Here is a 20,887-nt window from a genome sequence, read left to right as displayed (position 1 = left end):
CCACTGCCAGGGAACATTGGGGGTGATTCTTGCTAAGGAACAGGACCTGTCACCCTGCAACAACACTGCCTAGACTGGGAAGGAAGACCATGAAGTTTCTCATCCTGTCTTAGAGGCCCTGGAATCGGTCTCACAGCAGCAGGAGGACGAGATCAGGTAGGTCCTCCTGGGCTGCTGCACCAAACTGGTTGAACATAATTTGAACCATGTTCACCACCCTGAAACAGAGGGACCCACCAGTGCTTCTTCTGGCACTCCACTGACCTTGAACTATCACAGCCTCACACCAGTCGAACCAGCTCACTAATGCATCTTTCTGAGCAGAGCCCATCAACTGTCATGCTCGAGCCACCTGCTCATTGCTGTGGACCAAATTGGAACTGCTGTCTCTTCAAAACTTGCATCATAGCACCAAGCTCACCATATCAAACTGACAGACCTTGACTCGAACCACTGTCACATTGCATTACTGGCACACTCAAACCAGATGATACCAATGTCTCGGAATGCCTCGAATCCAGATCGGACTCTGATGAGCCATCCAAACTACATGCCACGTTGCCACCACAACTAGCTCTCAATTAGACTAGATGCCAGCTCTCCACTTGACCCAGCATGACTTGCTGCACCTGAAACTGGTTTGATCCACACTGCAGCACAGCTCAAACACAGCTCAATGCTATTAAACCACCTAAGAACAGGGGAAAGGTACCACTGACCTATAACTTCCCCCTGGTCCATCTTTGGGCACTAGAGACTGGTTAGGTCACCTATTCACAGTTCCACTGAAAAACATAGAATTTATGAATCCATGGTGGTAGCTTGTTGCTTTTTCACAACTGTTTTCATTACTGAGAGTGTTGCATCGTCCAAGCCTTCCATATTGTGTGTTCCCTTTTACAAGGGTGGGATTTTATAGTGTGTTTAATAGTTATTTGTACATTGGTGTGTATAATTAAAGAATGTACATTTTTACAGTGCAATTCCTATGCACATTCAGACATATCCTTCCTCCTGATGACTTCCGCACTGCAGTAAAAGCACTGGTTCTCTCTAAGCTGGACTGTGGAAATGCTCTTGTCACTTGACTCCCCAACAACACCCTTGCCCCCTGCAAGGTATACACAATGCAGTAGCCAGACTCATCCTCCCCCTACCCAAACATTCAAACATCACTCCCGCTTTTGCCAAGCACCACTGGCTCCCTATACGACAAAGAATTGCATTTAAGGGACTCTGCATTATATTCAACGCCATTCAACTCAAAATCCCATCTTACCTTCATGACAAACTCAGACCAATCACCCCGACAACAATCAGACAATCGAGCCAACACATTTCACACATTCCACTATGTAAACTCACATGCACATGTAAAACAAGCATTTACCCACTGGGCACTCAGGGCATAGAACACCCTACCTCTTCACATATGCACTGCATATGCCATCACCACTTTCAAAAAGAGCCTCAAAATATTCCTGTTTCCCTACACAAAACCCTTCCCCCTCTAATGCTATATACTTGTCTATCCTAATCTTCCTTTTCTTGCCTAAAAACAATTTGTAACTTCTTCTTCCAACTCCCACCTCTTCAAACATTGAAGTATGTAAGGCGCTCCGAGACCCTCTGGGCAGGGCCAGCACTAAAATAAAATTATAGAACCTTGATTGGCCATTTCTTTATTATGGACTGTTGTCACAGTTTATTACACGGCACCGGCAATCCAAGGAACTCCTTCCCCTGCAAAAACGTGGTGCAAAATAAAAAAAAAAATATTTTTTTTGTATACTATGGATTCTTTTTGAGTAGGCATCCAACCCATCTTGCACCCAACCTCCACAAACACCCTGTGTCAAAATGGACTAGGGACCAGGCCGGTGTGTATCAATAAGATATTTATTCATTTATTATTTAATGAAAAAGGAAAATCAACCAATTTGAGCAGCCACCAATGTTGTGGCAACACAACATGCAATAATCTCTACAACACAACCAGGCTAAGATATACTGTCACAGTTACTTCCTTTGTGTATGGCAGAACATAAAAACAACAATTCAACAAAATGATAGCACTAGCATTTAACACCCCCCTGCAACACTCAACCCCCCAAAACATCAATTGAACTTGAATCCTTTGAATGGAAGGCAGTGGCAGGGTGTAAGAAGGCAGGGGGCACATCGGTTTTGGTGTGGTGCCCACAGAAACAAGATGTGGAGTCAGCAAAGCAGGGGAAATCCATTTTTGGAGCACCAATGGAAGAATGTTTTTTTTAATTATTTCTCACAAGTGCTAGGAGAAAGAGATGTAAAGACAGGTAATTTGCTTGCTTGTGTTTAGAAAGACAGGCAGAGCTTTTTAGTGAATACTAATCAGCACACAAGGAGAAAATCTATTTTTAGAATATACTACACATGGGCATTGGAAAGGGAATGCAAATGAAAAATCGTTTTGACCACACAATAGAGAAAGAGGACCAGAAACGGAAAATCGTTTTTGGGATGTCAAGCTTACTTTCAATGGAAACAAAAATGCAATAGGAATTCGTTTTTCTACCGAGGCTGCAAATGACAGGTAGGCTCTGGCAAAGGGGTTAGCTCATGAAAGGAAAATCGGTTTGGTTCAGCATGACAAATGAGGAATGACAATGGCAAATGGAAATTTGTTAATCAGGGACCAATTTAAACACAGGGAAACATGTGTTTGTCAGATCACAATGTGATCAATTCTTTTGGGGCAACACTTTATAACTATAACAACACAACACTGGGAAAAAGATTGCTGGTTTCGAACCGAACGACAATCCCGATCCCGTGAATTTAAATGTGGGAATTAATTGATTTACTTACAAAAATACAATAGGGATTTACACAGACAAATGAGGGGTTTTTCAATGGGGATATGCTAACATACACATACAAACAAGAGATTCTTCTATGGGCAGATGACTGCCCGATACGGGCAAACAAAGGATTCTTTAGTGGGGAGATGACTAAAATGCACTGGCAATTGGGGTTTTCAATGGCGAATTTTAAATGGCAAAATATTGGATTCACTGCTAAAAGAATGAAGGTCTTATGCAATTTAGGGGTGGGGTTATTGCTACTTACATAGCAAGCCTTTGTTTAAGGTTCACGAAAGCTGGCTGCATCTCAAGGCTCTCTGGAAAGATAGGGCAGGGCTCTGGTCACTCCACTCTTAAAGATGGCAGCCTTCTCTCCATCCTCCTCCTTATTCTGTCTCCACAGTTTTTGTGTGTCTCGTCCTAGTGCAGTTCCCCTTATATAGCAGAAATTACATCACTAATTTTACAATCTAGGGGACGAACCCTGCAATAATCCCTGTCACTAGGATTGGACAGTTACCCTCTCTCTCTCTGGCTCCAGTCAGGATTGGTTTAGGGCTTTGGAGCAACATCTGTCTTTACCCACTTGTCATCATCCTTTGTTCTCTTTTCAACTTTTTGGCAAAAACTAGCAATGTATCACAACTTCATAATTGAATTAGCAACTGCCATATTAAACAAATGTTCTGTTTTAGCTGATCATGGGAGTTAGATAAGCCGACCATCCAATCTGCACAATGCAGAATGGCCACATGTCACATTTTTGTTGTTTTCATAAAATGTACATATGAATATGTAAGTTATTAAGTATATCCCTAATTTCATTTTCCACCTTTTCACCAACTCTCACATTTGTAACATGTTGAGATCAGCCAGAAATCTAGTCTAACTGGCCATTACAGTTCCCAGAGTCACAGGTAGATGCATTTTATATCCCCAAACCCGCCTGGAAATTACCCGAAAAATTGTATAAAAATGAACTCAATCCACAGTATGGTTGCTGCCCAAAATGTCTAAAATGAAAATAGTATTTTAAATTAATTGTGGGTGTTCCTGTTCAGCAAATGGGGTGGCTGCTTCATCCCAGCACCTTCATCTGTCCCCCTGGGCCAGCCTGCGAGCAGGGTTTTTATGAATCTCTTTGAAGTTAGTGTGTGCTATTTGAAATGGGTGCAACAAGGATTCACACCATTTAGTCATGCTCCAGTCAATGATGGCTTTCTTTTGAAGTTCCTGCTTTCCTATTCAGCAGGTCTGGAGGATACTGCATTTTGGCACTTTTAGCAGCACCACATTTTATTGCGGGGTCATTAGATGGGCGATGTGACATCCAGCTGGAAGTGAAGTTTTCCTTTGTGAAGTTTTTCCCTCAGCCAGAAACAGGTTTTTCCTGAAGGCTAAGTGTCTCTTCAAATGTCACTGGAGTTTTGTGTGTGAAACATAATATAAATTGCTTTGGCCAACCCAAACATCATGTTTTGCTTTCCTGACATTTTCTGTGAGCAGTGTCATTTTTCCTATTTTGGCTTTTTAAAGACGTTTTTATTTGCAAACACATGTGCAGGCTATTTTTGCGTTCAATGTTGAAAAGTCCTGTTTTCCATGTTACAGGATTCTTTGATTCCTCCTTCTTTTGTAAATGAACTGCCGCTTGCCCATTGATAACAATATGTAGGCCCTTTTCCACATGGCTCTTTAACTTTACATGAAACAAAAGCAAAAGCCAGGCCGTTTTTGTTGCAGGGTTTAAATTCCTGCTATTCATGTGAAATGGACCTCGGTTTGGAGCCTTTAAATGTAGCCCCTACTGTTATACTTTGCATTTTGGGTCACTACTGGATTACAGTCACACCCCTTCTGAGAGCATAGATTTCCCTCGGACCATGTTACCACAAAATGAGAAGGAGGTCTATTTCTTGACTCAGCCTGTGTTACCTTTATGATTGGGATCACTGTTGGTTTGTAGAAGTGAGGAGGTTGAGTCGGCGGTTTAGCCGCTAGCCATCTGTATAGTCCTGCAGAGCAGAAGTAATTTTGTCACAGCCTGAGACTTCACTAAACATATGAGTGTACATCAAGCAGACATCTCAGCAGAAGTTCTGCAAGCTGCATCCCCTGCACTAGCAGATCACAATGGATTCTTTGTGTCAAGTGATGTGTCCTTGACTTTGTGGGTGTGTAATTCCATGTATCAGTAGACATGAAAAAGTGTAATGTTTATGGTATTCACAAGAACATTCTCCTATCTCTGTTTGCTTAGCTTACACCTAGCACTTCTTGATGTAAATTAATCTTGCGCAGTGTGAAAGTGGAAATGTGTGTATGGAGAAAAGAGGTTTGTGTGGAGTAAGTGGACAAGTGTATGTGAACATGTTTTATGTGAGAGAAATCTTTTTTGGCATTATCTCAGATAAAAGGTTTCTTCCATCAGAAAATATTTGTTGCCGTATTTATTTGTCAGGATTTTCTGGTGAAATTGTGCTTTTTTAGGGAATCGTATGTAAAATCGGTCTGTTTTTCCAATAGACAGAACTAAGTTTATACCGTTTCATGCATAACTTACACCACACGTGCACAGAACCTATGGCAGGTATATGTTACACCCCAAAGTGGTATTCTTATTGATTTGACCTCTGTGTGTTTAAAATCGAAATATATGTTTGCTTTATTTGTGTGTGCCCCCTATATTTGCATTTACTAGCACATAATTGTGTTTTTGTATTTCTAGAGGGTAAAAGATTAGCACCATTTAAATGTCATTAAGTGCTTGCATTTTTGTTTTTGGAGTCGTTTTGGAGTCGTTTGAACAGTATGTACTGCCTTTAAGGGGTAATTACATTTCTTTTCAATGTACCAATCACTTAAAGATACTAATACACTTAGATCCTGATTCACAGACAAGTTTTATAAGGCGCAGTACCATAGGAACACGCTCTGTGAATCAGGCCCTTAATGTTTAAACGTGTTTGAACAATCACTCTATCGGAACTTTGGAGTCAGTTGAGAATGTATGTAAATCTATGCAAAACCAAGTAGTAGATGTTGTACATCCTTCTATAAGGATACATTTTAATTTAGCACCTTATTGGTTGGTGTTGTACTACACTAGTCGATAAAAAGAACAAAAGGGTGATTAGCCAGGTATTAGCTCATCCACCTTGGCCACTTTCAAGCGGTTTCAAGTCTTGTGGTAAGGAAGGAGAAATGGGTGTCTCGTTATAATCTAGTTAAAGAAGATACTCCCCACTCATTCCCAGTCATGGGTTTTCACTGTTAGCCTTATTTGTGGCCTTGGCATGCTGCCTCTGTGTCTGGATGTGCTAAGGAAATGGCAGGTGCACTATCTAATTGGCTACGGCATAAATGGCCATTGTTTCAGTCACGTGGTAGAGGACCACTGTTTGTAACTTTTTCCATCTATTTATTGGATTTTCTGCTGTCTCAAAGTGAATGTGCTTTCTCCCGGTCTCCACTTGGGGCACTGTATATTCATTTGTTATGGGACCAATTTGCGCACTAGCTGTCTGCACATGGCGTTCAAGGATATGTGTATTTTCCACTGCTACCAAATAAAACTAATTGACTTTGATAATTGGGCTGTATGCCCTGCTAAATGCTATCTGATGTGGTTTCAGCTTGCTATGCCGAACTCCCTCGGTGCGCTGTCCTTGGTTCCTGGGGTCTACTGTCTGAGCTCTGTGAGGCCTGGAAACTGTGTGTTAAGCAATTGTTTGTCAAGCTGCAGTGTTTCAGAATTGAGGCCTTTCTGGGTTTAATCTGAAAAGGCAGTACTTCGGTTCACTTTCTTCCATGTTGTGCTCTTTATCTTTGTGTTCTTCATATGTGAGTTCTTTGTGTCTACATGCAAAAAAATGTCATCTCTACATGGAAGCGTCCTTCATGTCTGCGTGTGAGTATTTTTCATTTCTGCCTGTTTTTCATGTCTACATGCGTCTTCATTTCTGTTACGTGTACTTCTTGTGTGTGTGTGTGCCGCCATTTAATTATTCCCTACCTGTGTGCATAATGAGTGCACGACCTGCTGTCCTGCTTGTGTCACAATATCTATTATAACAGCAACTACATGACTCTTAATTCTTTGTTAATGGCCTACAGCACCTTTCTTAGTTTATACCATTGTTTGTGATGGGGAATAGGTGGGGCTGTTGGGGGCGCTGCTAACACTGGTGCAAATGTCATTTCCATGACTTCAAGAACCCCTTGTGCATCTTGCAGGTGAGGGTAGGGGGAGACCAAACCGCTGATAACCAACATGCATTCTGTAGGCACTAGAGAAGGCAAACACACTGATAAAACCATGTGTATTTAGTAGGCAGAGTAGAAGGCCAACGCACTGAAAACCCTATATGCATTTAGGAAGCTTAGGAGAAGGCTACATCACTGAGAAATCCACTTACATTTAGCAGGGGGGAACAGAAGGTAAAGGCACTGAGATCCCTTTTTGAATTTTATAGGCATAGGCGAAGGCCACAAGATTGAGAACCCCATGCACATTGTGTATGTGTTGGTAGGGGAAGATCAAACCACTGATAACTCCACATATATTTTGTTGTGACTGGAGAAGGCAAACACACTGAAATGATGGCCTTCTCGTGCCCCATTTTGTAGGGCATGAGAAGGCCAGACCAGCATTAGACACCATGCATAATGGTGGGTAGAGGTTAATTAAATTAAAATGTCTGAATCTACTGCAGTACCCAAATGTGTTAGGGGATGGGAGTGAGAAGTTAGAGAAGCCTACATAGCGGGTGGGTCTGAGCATGGGCCACGCTTGTTCATCTGCAGCTTCAGCTCTCCTCCTCTTTAAAGAAAATGCCTATCTTTGTCAAGTGCATCGAGCACATTCAGAACAAATGTAATAGTGCATGCACTACCTTTGCACTTGCATCAGCATTTCATCAGAGAAGGAGGCAGACGATTAGTCACCACCATCTGTGGCACAATAAGGAGACGAGATGACTATCAGGTCAGCAACAAAGATTGTCAACCACCGATGAGGAACAAGAGGTGATTTATGAAAACCCACCACTTCTTGGATTCAGTGTACAATAAAGATTATGACAAATAATATATTCTTTCCGCTGCTTCAACATCAAGACTCAGGCACACATACCTCGATGATACCACAGATAGCAAGGGAGATGATGAGACAGAACACGAGGGCGCAAGATTTGAAGTATCCATGCAATTGTTAAGTACAACAGCTTTTGATAAGAAACAAGCTCCAGAAACTCCCGATGCACCAGTGTACGTCTATTTTATTTTTTTAAATGGTCTGAAAAAACACGTGCAAGTACAACTTTTCAGTTAGTCACATCAACCGCACAGGTCCCTCAGTCAACCACACAGCATCCACTGCAAAGTATTACGAGCAAAACTCAAGAAGGAGGAGAAGTTAAGGTCTATCTCAACCCACTCAAAAATTGGCAGGGTGGATTTATTTCACATTGGATAAGGAACAACCACATATTGCAACTTGCCCCAAGTGCAATACAAGTATTTTAAAATCGTACATATGGAGCTGGGTTATAATGTGAGCACCTCTTCCCTCTGTGTCCATGAGAGATGGCATCACCTGGATTGCTTACAAAAGGAAAGAAGGGTCAGGGAAGTGTCACACCGCTCAACTGCAGAGAACAGGAACATTTGCACCACCATCCCACACCTTTACTTAAGTGAATCTAACTCGTTCACAGATGTTCATAAGCTCTGTTGGAGGACCATCTTTAGCTATTGATCCAATGGCACACTGACAACAATGCTCTAGCCCACAGTTGCTGAGGCTTTTTAGCATGCTACAGTCACAAAAGAGATAAAAGGTTCTGCTTATTCAATGATACATGTATCGTATTGTTGGAAAACAGACATACTGCTGTACTTCTTAGTAGAATGAATTGCCTTCAGACAGCTCTTTGGCCTTGTTGATGCGCATTAGGAAATTCAGAGTCAGCACTATTTCACCCAAACATCTGTAACAGGCCTCTATGATGACGATGGCATGGAATCAGTGGGAATGACAGTGGGCCACTGCAAGGGTAAGAACACGGACCTAAAATTGGACATGCAGACCAGTGCCTAAGGCACAGATTTCATGGCCATTGCCAGATACTACTTTACCCTGTTCTACTTCAGCAAAACCCAGGACAGTAGCAGCTAAATTCCACTACCTGCAGCCATCTTATGTATGGAAGGGTTTACCAACAAGTCCCACAGGGGAGATTATCTTCGTAAGAAAATGCAGGAGGTTGGAGCACATTGGCTCACCACTGTGATTTACAAGTGAGCTTTGTGGCCGCTAACAACAGGTCTAATGTTGCAGTTGCCCTGCGGATGGGCAAAACCATGCACATTTTAATGCACCAATCTATCCACTCCTACAGTGCCTGACATATGCTATGAAAGCTGCAGTCACACCACTGTGCAATTTACAACCAGATGAAAATCCTACTGCCGACTCAGTGGAATTGAATTCTCAATGTGCTAGTCTGCAAGAAGAGTTTATCACAGTCATCGACTGCTACAACAGCTAGAGATGGCAATTGCATGAGAAGTTAGACATCCCACTGCAGACGGTTGATACCTATGTTCATAACACATGTCAACTGCATAGTGAAGACAACCCACTGTAACTCTGGCTGGGAAAACGTTCAGTGGAGCCATGGGTACTTGCTTAACAAGATGTGTAAATCCTAAACTGCCACCCGGCTATTTGCACTATTCATAGGATTTTAGTGCTGCCGGGGTTATTGCCCAGACTACAGGAGATGCCTCAATTTCACACATGTTAGAGCTTACTTTCAGAAATATAAGCAAGCATTTTATAGCCATCTTCTAAACTGGGAGGAAACAACGGGCCTATCATTCTTTAGACCACACAACAGATTCTTCAGATTATGAAGGATTGATTGCAAGCCAGCTGCCGTCCCTCATTGATGACACACTAGGAAAAGCAGTGGGGGATGTAACTCTGTCACTAGAGGGTAAGTGAATTGGAAAGGTTTTTTTTTGTTTTCGTCTATTTATCAATGTCTTTGTTTTTTTCTATCAAGCAGATCAGCTCTGTAGTACTCTGCTCAAAATCTGGAGGTTCTGTCTCAATTTATTTGGCTCTACCAACCAGTGGAGCCTCTCTATGTGTCAAACTACCTCCCAGGGTGGCTCGTCCATAATGGACAAGGGTGCTTCGATCCACCACCCTTGACCATTATGGAGTTGGCACATCAGCTCAGTGTAAACAATGAGTGCCCCCTAGGCTTCTTTCCTCAGCTGAGGGAGTGATCTTGGGCTGCTTTAAACTGCCAAAGGGAAACTTGGTTTCCCTTTGACAGTTTTCTTCCCCAGTGTGCATGTCCAATTGACCATGCAAGGCTGGGGTGTTTTGATTCCCTGGCCTTGCATGGCCCATTGGGGATGCAGACTGGTGCTCTGCACCTCGAAATGTAAATAGGGGTGCACATGCACTTCCCGCCACATTCATACAGCATGGGATAGTCTGTCAAGGGCACTAAAGTTTCTGCACACATGTCCTGGAACCAGGAAGCGCTCTTTGCTCTGTGCTTACTGTTCATCCTGTGGGTGCTGGAGGACTTTTAGGAGGGCCAGGTGGTGAGGAGCATCTGGACTGGAGCAGATGGTAAATTTAAGTACTTAACGTATGTGTGTATCTATTTATGCATGTATGCAATGTGTACGACTGCGTTAGTGTATAATGTATGAGTGAGAGCATGGGTGCATGTGTGAATGAGCAAGTGACTGAGCGTTTGAATGTCATATTGTGTGTGTGTTTGTGTTTGTGCTGGACCTAGTGTTTTGGCAGGCGGTCCGGGTTTTAAGTTTACCATGGCATGTTTAATGGGCATCTATGAATAAGCAAGCCTAATAAGTGTTATTACATGGCTAGATTAGCTTTTTGTTGGAGCCAGTCTTCTATTTCTTACCGTGGAATGTCATGCTTTGATGGGCATCTATGATAAAGCATGCATGATATTTGTTATCATGTTGCTTGACTGGCATTTGGGTGCAGGAAGTTTAGCTATTTCTTATTTAGTGCCTTGACTGGCATTTTAGCACAGGCAATATAGCTGTTTCTCTGGCATGGAATTATTTTTTACTGGCATCTATGATAAAACAAGCATGTTAAGCACTACTACGTGACTAGAATGGGATTTTGGTGCAGCCAGCCTAGGTATTTCTCACTTCGGCATGACTTTATTTACTGGGCCTCTATGATATTGCCCTCCATTCTCCTGTGCACCACTCCCAGTCCTTCACAGGGCAAGGTGCCTCTCTCTCCCCACGCTTCTTTGCCCTCTACCCGAGCATGCTGCACACCCTCATTGAAGCTCATGGTTTATCACACTGCAACTATGCTGAAGACATGCAACTCATCTTCAAAATCTCCAATAAACCTTCCTCTATCTCTACCGATCTGGCAACCTGCCTCTCCAAGGTTCATATTATTATTATTATTATTATTATTATTATTATTATTATTATTATTATTATTATTATTATTATTATTATTGTATTTATTTTGTGTGTACCTTGCTTCGGGAAACAACAGAGCACTTTACAATCATAGGGGGAGAACACAGTGAGGGAAGCAGAGAAAAAAGCAGCAGGGAGCTAACAGGTGACGATGGGAAATTGGCAGCATGGGGGAGATGAAACTCTGGATGATGGCCAATCACCTTCTACTCAACCCAGGCAAAACCAAGCTCATACTATGTGGGAAAACTACCTTCTTTCCTCAACTCACCCTCTGACCCCCCAACTTTATGCATGCCCCGCAATCAATACAATACAAAATCTCATGTGCATTAAGGACTCAGACCTGACTCTGTCAAATCACATCAATTCAGTGGTAAAAAGCTGTTTCCTACACATACACATACTTCACTTCACCACATTTTTCCTTTCCTGACTTTTCCACACAGAGTCACTGCTATTTTTAAAATCATCCTTTCACGCCTAGCCTATGCCACAGCACTATCCTTGGGAGCTCCTGCCTCGTAGCTCAGAAACATCTGAGTGCAAAATACTGCCGCAATACTCCTCCTAGCTTTAGGTCCTAGAGAACACATCTCTCCCACCCTCTGAGTTCTCAAATGACTTCTGATTGGTCGGCGAACCTTCTTCAAGGCCATGTGTATCCCCCATCGAGCCTTCTACAACAAAGGACTTTAATACCTGCAGCAAAAATGTACTCCCTACAGGCCAACTAGAAACCTCCGATCGGGCTCAGCATTTCTACTCATAATTCCAGTGACCAAATCAAAACACATAGGGGGCACCTCCTTCTCAGTATAAGAACCCACAATTTGTAACTCTCCTTGTAACCATCCGCTTCATAGAGAAAAACATTGCCTTCAGAAAAACACTCTCAATACCTGGCTCTTCCTCTCTGCACCCTTGCATACGTAATCTGGGCCACTTGCCCAACACGACAAACAACCCCCTCGTCAGCCCCATCCACTCTACTAATTCTCAGAGCCCCATTCTCTCCCCTTACACAACCTACACAACCAATCCATCAGCCTTCCTACCTGCTCCCTTTCGCACATAATCTTAACCACTTGCCCAGCATGACAAACAACCCCCTGAACAGCCTCATTCATCTTTCAAATTCACAGAGCATCAGTCCCCTCCCTCACACAACCTACACAAGCCCTACATCAGCCTTCCTGCCTACTAATTTCAGACCTGGCTTCTTGACTAGAGCTAGCAAATGGCACTGAATGGAATCAGGCTCTCCCAGCATAACTTTCTGTAGCTCCTACCAGAGCTCACATGTTAGCTGAATATAAACAATTCTAGGCTTCCTTAACTCAGGCTGTCCTAACACCTCACCAATACCTTTCATTCTGGTAATTTTATACAGTAGGCTCTCCAAAAGATGAGCCTCTCTTTCCAACAATGGACACTGCAGACTTTGAAGACTTTCTGCAACCTGCTACCCACTAGTATACGCCCATAGGTACTCAGCCTCTTCATCAGGTTTCCCTATCTTGCCCAGTAAAATGGACTAGGCAGACAGAACTCTCCCTTGCAGGAAACCAGAAACCCAGGTCACTCAGGTAGGTGGGTGATCGAGGGGGAAATTAGCAAGTGGCCTCTTCCTAGAGGACTGGGTTCTCCAGGAGAATGGCAATGGCACGAAAGACATAGTCAATTTTTCAGAGGTAATAACTCATTATTACCAGCACGCTTGAAGCCAACTTTGTATTTCTACACAAAAAAGGTGGTACAGACAAGAGGATTTATGCTGGTGGTATCTATGTATTATTTTACACCTGTGTATGTCCTTTGCATGTCAGCTGCTTGTTAGCAACTGACGTATGTGTCCTGCATATAACGTACACCAAAGCCCTCAACTGTAGACAGGTGTGCTGGGGATTGGCAGGCTTCTTAAATCACCCTTGCCTGCTCTCACGCTGCAACTCATAGACTAGAGCTGAGTCCCATGATACATTTGGTTCAGCTATCACATAGTCACTGACACAGCACTCTTCCTTAGGTCTTTGCAATATACGTTGCATGTCTAAAAACAATTGCTTTAACCTAGCTATTTCTGCTTACCACTGATTTGAAAATACATGTTAGGATGCATTGTACTTCTCCTTTCATTTACATGTCTGCTCAGAGGACAGTCTTCCAGAGGGCATTCATTCACCCCAGTGCTTCAAGGCCATACCAATGGCAGTAGGTGATATACAAATATCACGTAACATAAAGCAAGCATGTTAAGTGTTATTATGTGGCTAGACTGGCATTTTGGTGTAACCAGTCTAGCTATTTCTAACTTTTGCATGGGATTTCTTTTGGGCATCTATAATAAAGCAAGCATTATATGTGTTATTATCTGGCTACACTGGTGTATTTTGTTAACTGGCATATTTTGGTGCAGCTCGTCTTGCTATAATTTCTTACCGCGCCATAACATTGTTTTTACTGGTCATCCAGGGTAAAGCAAACATGATAAGTGCTATTACGTGTTTAGGCTGGCCTACATTTGTGCAGCCAGTTTTGCCATGCCATTTTTAATCACAGCCAACAGGATTATGTTCTACGTGGGGATTGAGCCATATGTTTGCAGAACCAGCGTGAACATGCTTTCTTATAGTATTATTTCCGACATTATATGCAGAGCAAACACGAGTATTTTCTTATATAGGAATACTGGCATATATTTGTGCAGTCAGCATGGACATGTGTGGCACTGCCAAGGTGAAAATGTTTTTTTTATACTGGAATATATTGTGGGCAAAGGCATCATGAAAATTGTTGGGAAATGCTCCTGTGCACTCTTGGTGACTTGCTTCTATTGGATTTGTTCACAGGTTACCATATAAAACCAAATGCAAACTACCTGGCTTTGTACCCAATTTACGTGTGCTGTAAAGTGCACAAATTTAAACCATTATTCAAACAATTTCCTGTGGGGGAATAGCCCCCACCCCCAGAAATCCCCCTGGTTGGTTAGGGCAGCCTCAATACGCTTAGCAGCTCTCCCATATTTGTGGGAAATATTTACACCCCTCCAATTAAAAATAAATCACCAGCCTCCACGGGTACCGCCCTCACAAACCAGAGGTTCTGCCTCAGTTTATTGGGCTGTACCAACCAGTGGAGTAATTCTCTGAGTCCTAGTACCCTACACACAAACTGGAATTTCTGCCTCAATTTATTTGGCTCTTTCAAACAGAGGAGCCACTTTCTAAGTCTAGATTTGAGATGACAAACTGGAAGTTCTGCTTCAGTGTATTTGATTCGACTTATCCAGCGGAGCCACGCCTGTCTCTTCTCTGCATACACCAGTTGCAATGGCTCTTATTTTATTATGTTCTTGCTGGGTCACCCAGAACATGGTAGTGTGGACCTGGAGCATTTTCCTCTCCATTACATCCACCACTGCCACAGGATCCAGCTACCCCGACTGACAGAGTAAAGATAATAATAGGCCGCACATGCCTGCATTCCTCACTACAGTGTCTCATCTGCCCTTCCCTTATGGAGCCACACCCTGAGGTCTACCAACACCAACAGCAGGCTGTGCTGCAGGTGGTAGTAAAAGGGCCCTGCCAGGTGCCACTGGGTCAGGCTGTAATGGGCCAGGCAGAGTGGTGTCGGGAGGATTATTGTGCTCTCGAGGATCAGTGGGGATGGAGTTTGCTCGCAAGAGCAGGACCAGTATTGAACCAGGACCAGTAATTGCTCCCTGTTAGCCACCATCACTGTTGGAGAAGGGTTCTGTACTAGGTGGGACTGTTGCAGTCCTCATACACATCCTTGTTCCACAGCGTATAGTGCTTGATTAACAAGCAAGTGCCCAGGGCAGTCTTATTCAGGATAAATTGATTAACACTCTTATGGCAGAGATTGTAGACAGTATTACACTGTACACCCCCCCGCCCACAACAGTCATACCCTCTGTCAAGCCAAAGTTATCCCAAACCTTTGACAAAAGGGGCAGTGATGTAAATATGAAATTATTTCCCTCAGGCTTTCAATGTAAATATGTTGTTATGTCCTCCAGCCTATTTCCGTGGTAAATGTTCCTATGTTTACCTATTCACCTCTCGGTATACATGAATCCTTCCAACGAAGCCTTTATGCAAAGACACCTTACCCTGGATTGCATTTGCTCTATTTATTTGTCTACTATGCAAGTCATTTCTGTTTGAAATGACATCCTGTTCATACATAAATACAAAATACAAAAATGACTTCTATCCCACTTTCATACATTGAAGGAAATTCTGAGCCGGCCTTGGCCCTCTCTCATGAGCGGGCAATGGTGTAGTGGCCACAGTCTGCTCCTCTCAAGCTAACTTCCATGGGAACCATTTCTGGCTCCTCCATCTTGCTCTCTTCAGTCTACTGCAGCAGCACCACCTCCCCCCACTCATGGCCATTGTCTTACTACATTTATGTCTACCTCGCCTTACTGCTTCGAGAGTATCACATCGCCCCAGCCTACCAGAAGTATAACGTACTTGCCCACTTTGTGCAGGAAATCCTGGAGTGACTCTGCAGCTACCACAACCTCTTTGGGGTTGGTAGGCACATCTTACTCCTCATGCTCTCAGTCTACTCCACCTAAACGACCATCTCCATCTCCTAAACCATTGTTTCCCTCTCCACATGCTCAGTCACTGCCACCATCTTCCCATGTTAAGGATCCTCCCCCTCTCTTCTCTGTCTGTCTCAGCCTGTGTCATTGAGGCTGTGCAGTGGTCCACCTCTTCATCTCCCCCTCACCCGACACTGTGCAAATCTCAAAACATTTGACAAAGACAAACAAAGTGATTAATGCAAAACTGTCAAGGTGGGAAACAGCGGGGAAGGTGGCTAAGCACAGAACGAGAAGACTTTTTCGGGTTCACACACAAAGGTTTAATTAGAAGGACAGGAAAGGAAAATTGATAAGTAATGTGTTTTCACATTTTTGGGGGCGAACCAATAAGAAAAAGGAACAGGGGTAAGTAAAAGAGGAATTTTCTGATTGTACACCTTGTTTGGAATGCACAAAGACAAACAGCAGCAGATGAAAATGTAAGAGGCACTTTTTTTAAAAAAGGCAATATTTATTTATTTATTTATTTAAATGTATTTATTACGTAGCGTTTAAGCCATGTGCATCAAATCATTGTAACATAAAAAGAACAGAGACAAACAGTAACACAATCAATCCAACCAAGCCAGCACATTAGAGAGTTTGTTCACAGATATTCATTTATTTATTTTATATCTAAGGTTAAAAGCGCAGATTAGAAAGTGGGAGCCTAAAGAACGCACCTAAAAAGATAAAAGTCATCCACGCATGGATCAAGAAACACCAAAAACACCACAAAAGACTACAAAATCAGGCAAGCACAGTTCAGAGACAAACAAACACCACACACAGCTCCAACATCTCTTCCAAAATGGTTCTAAACTCACCCAAGGCACCCCAAACCCACCGATATGTGAGATAGTCCTGACAATTCCTAACTAGACAGCCAAACAAAACTCACAATGGAAGAAGGAAGCTGGGCTCTTACAGGCCCTCAAATCTTTTTGTTATAGTCATGAAAGCCTCCTGATTGGCTGGTCAAACTGTTCCCTCCAGTATCAGTCCTCAATCTCAATATGAGACCCACGATCAGGCTCGACCCTTGAGAAAACCCATAGTATTCCCAAAGGGCAGGGTCAGACCGCCCAGAAAAACGTGACCTAAAAGTGAAGACCATTTTGGGAAGTTCGAGCACTCCTACTCTAGTGGGTATACAGAGATGTGTCTCTTTATAATGATCCTTGAAGTAAAAGCATGAGTGATTTAAAGTAAATGCTAAATTTATCCTACCGTATTTGCTGGGACAGGAGGAAGAGATTTTACACCTCTGGATGATCTTTGTCGTGCAGGATCTATAACAAACAAAACGACCTTATGGTATTAGCTCAAGGATATACAAAATGTTTATCTATGACACGTCATTCAAATACAGTTAGCTGAGGAACATTGAAATGTGTCATAGGTTACATTGTATTTAAATCAGAAAGTTGCTATGTTTGGAAATATGACCCCTTTGTAAACTTGCCAGTGAAATAATATTTGACAGACCCAGACTTGTATGTGTTGATTACCTAGAAAGTAAAATGTAAATTTACAAAAAACTACACATTTTTATGCAGATACCTGTGTACTGAAATCCTGTTATGCAGCATAAATGGTGAATGCTTCGATGAGAGAGACATATTTTATAGTAGTATTGTATAATACAAGGTCTTCCATATTGGCGGCCTCCTAGCCCTAGGTCCTGTATGAGAGGGATTGCAGAAGTCAGTGGGAGGAGATGCAAAGGATAGATATGAAATCTAAAGTCTTGGTGGGTTGCATTGTGATGATGCAACTTGGGGCATGTGAATCGAGGAGGCAGTGCCAGGTGTAGGTTTCCTGATCACTCTGCTACCAGTGATGTCTGCCCCTAGAGTGTATATATGACAAGGGATGATGGAGGGCTGTGTGACAAGCTGGTGGGAGAATTGTGGAGTTTGAATGGTCATAGTGTGTTCAGGGGGGAGAGTATTGGCAGGTATTAACCTGCAGTGTGTGACTAGTCGATGTGTGTATTCTAAGGTGGAAAGCGGTATGATAAACCAGTTAGCAAGGGGATCAAGCAATCAAGAATCAACATATATGAAGTGAAGGATCATTCAAGAAACACTGTATATAAAGCAGCGATTCTTCACGGACCAATGTTTATGAGGCAACAATGAAGGACTAACATATGCAAAGCGATACCTTAATGACCATAGCCGTGAGCTAACAGTCAATCAGGGAGCGACAAAAATGAAGCAACAATCAAAGAACAATGTCTATACGGCAACGATGAAGGTGCAAAATTAGTGAGGCAGTAATCAAAGAACGTATGCAACTTTCATGTAGCAATACATACGTAGAGGATTCAAAGCAAACATACATAGTGGAGCAATAGTCTGGAGGCAATGTAGGTGAGGGAGCATGATAATAGAGCAGAATAAAGGAACTGGAATATCTAGAAAAGTGTTCATGAGATCAATATTCATGCAACTCTAAGGTATGGAACATTGATGTACATTTACATTCTTTATGCTTTACTAAGTGAATCTCTATGACTCCCCTCTCTAGCCCCATCTGATGCAACCATTATGAATGCGTTAGGGCTGAACCCTTTCAAACAAGCTCAATTTAGAAGGCTATCCATTGCTGGTACCTGAGAGTATGGCAACCTTAAGAATGAAGTTAGTTTTTTTTATTTTTTTTTTATTTTACAAGTGAATTAATGAAATAGCTACAGAGGAAAGTAAATGCTGCTTAAATGGTAGACAGGGAAGAGAGAAGAGGTATAGCAACTGCCATTGTGTGGCAAAAAATACTCTCTCTCTCTCTCTCTCTCTCTCTCTCTCTCTATATATATATATATATATATATATATATATATATATATATATATATATATATATATATATATATATATATACACAGCCTGCTGTAGTGGCCGTGTAGTTGTGGTTCAGTTCCTCAACCCATAGGAAGAGCACTTTTAGGGCGGCTTATAATTTTGCCCCTCCTGTTTGTTTGTTTGTTTATTTATTTATAGTGCGCGCCAGACCCAAGTGCATCTGGGCGCAAGAAATAAGAAAATGCTCAGCTTCGTTACATATATACATGAAATACAATAAGGATCAGCTAGTTACATATATACATGAAGTACAATAAAGGATCAAATATGGACATGTAATTACATATAGGATTAGGTACATGGTGATAGGCATTAATATACAGAGTGAATCTCTAGAAGAGACGAGACACAATAAACTACAAATATAGAGGAAAAACGTGTACAATAAGGAGAGAGAGTTAGCAGTCAGGTACACAGTTTAGCAAAATGCAGCGGAAGGCATCTGCAAGTTATAGGCAGCTGTGGAATAGCTATAGCATCAACAATATACTTGTCGTTTTTTTTCAACCAAACAGTCAAGTTCTGCCTAAATTTGGCAAATGTTTGGTGTTCTCTGAGGCAAGGGGGCAGGGAGTTCCATAACTGTGCAGCCTTAACAGGGAAACTAGATCCCCCCCATAGTGGATATTTTAAAACGAGGTACTAGTAGGCAGTTGGAGTTAGTGGATCTGGTCGGTCTGCGGGATGTTTTTCTGGTAATCCTATAGTTCCTGGATGCATCCTCATACCTACAGCCCAAACTGCTGAACGGATATTCACTAAATTTGCACTAGAAGTGGCGGCTTGGTCCTAAAAGCGTGCTTTTGTAAATTTGGTGGAAATCCGTCCAGTTGTTTTCTTTAAAACTGGCAAAAAGTAGGTAAAACAAATTAGTGATATCTGGGTTAGGTCCATGGACTCACTTCCTGATTCGGTCCACACGCAGGCTGCCGAATGGAGCATAGGGCGGCGTGATATCCACAGACATCAGACACGCCTGCTGATTGGATGGTGAAAAACATTAGGTACGCCATATTTTTGGGAAACACCCACCATGTTGGATTCACAAACAGTGCCCATTGTCTACGAACATCATGGTAAAAAAAAATATTACAAAAAAACACAACATTGCACTTTTTAAACTAATGAAACAATCTCTGGAGCGGTGCGGGTTGATGAGGATGGGATGGGAAATGGCCATAAAAAGCCAATGAATTTGCATTTTTTCATCTCCGATGTCCACAAACAGTTCGGGGACAGCCATACATATTTTTGCATTACATGGTTAGTGAAAAGGAGCTTTTGGATGGTGTATAACTTTGGCGCCATTGAACGAAACTGTATGAAACTTTGTGATATTATTCTTGACGTGAGCTTGAAATGTTTTACAAAGATTAGCGCTGTTTTGCCAAGAGGGAACAAAATTGAAGAGGGGGTCCCAAAATATTGGAAAGGCTCATATATTTGGTGCCGTTTCATGAACCTGCACCAAGGTTTGCAAAAACATTTAAGACCGAGATCAGAATGTTTTTGCAAAGTTTGGTGGTTTTTTTTGAAGAGGGCGCAAAATTAGAGGGGAGTTTTAACATTTGTAGATGGGTTATTACTTTGTTGCATTTTGATGAATGTGCACAAAAGATTTTAGAAAGATTGTAGACCCATCATTGAATTTTTCTGAAAAGTCTCAATGGATTTATATGACTATTTTATGTATGTACATATTGCCACTTTTCAAAAATATGGATGGATTTGCAGGAGAGTTGTGCAGGGAGCATTGGCAAGGATTTGAAGCATGGTTATGCAAATGTGTGTGTACCTTATTTTTTTAAAGGTGTCCTTATGTAGGTGCAAAAAATAGTGATACACTATTGGTGACAGGTATAGCCGGTGGCCCTGGCCAGTGGCCAGATTGTATGAGTCATGATCTTTGGCCTTGACTCGGATAATCTGGTTACTGGCAATGACCACAAGAAACTGGCAATGGGGTTAAAGTGGGCATGGCCACCAGGGACTAGCTATGTAGTGAAGTTTTTGAAAATCGGGATAGGGTTGAATGGG

At 42.2% G+C, this 20,887-nt stretch overlaps 1 protein-coding gene across 1 annotated transcript in view; it reads right to left on the bottom strand.

The window, feature by feature from the left end:
• Nucleotides 1-20,887, bottom strand: part of BMX (BMX non-receptor tyrosine kinase) — a 628,237-nt gene that overhangs the window by 322,132 nt on the left and 285,218 nt on the right. The window contains exon 7 of the mRNA XM_069636784.1: nucleotides 17,212-17,273. Coding sequence (XP_069492885.1) covers nucleotides 17,212-17,273 — 62 coding nt within the window. The remainder of the gene's footprint in view (nucleotides 1-17,211; nucleotides 17,274-20,887) is intronic.

The sequence above is a fragment of the Ambystoma mexicanum genome, chromosome 7p, assembly GCF_040938575.1.
Source record: "Ambystoma mexicanum isolate Mex_15411 chromosome 7p, UKY_AmexF1_1, whole genome shotgun sequence".
In the NCBI taxonomy this organism is placed as follows: domain Eukaryota; kingdom Metazoa; phylum Chordata; class Amphibia; order Caudata; family Ambystomatidae; genus Ambystoma; species Ambystoma mexicanum.
Note: the sequence above shows the minus strand (reverse complement) of the source record. Positions and strands in the feature narration are given on the sequence as shown.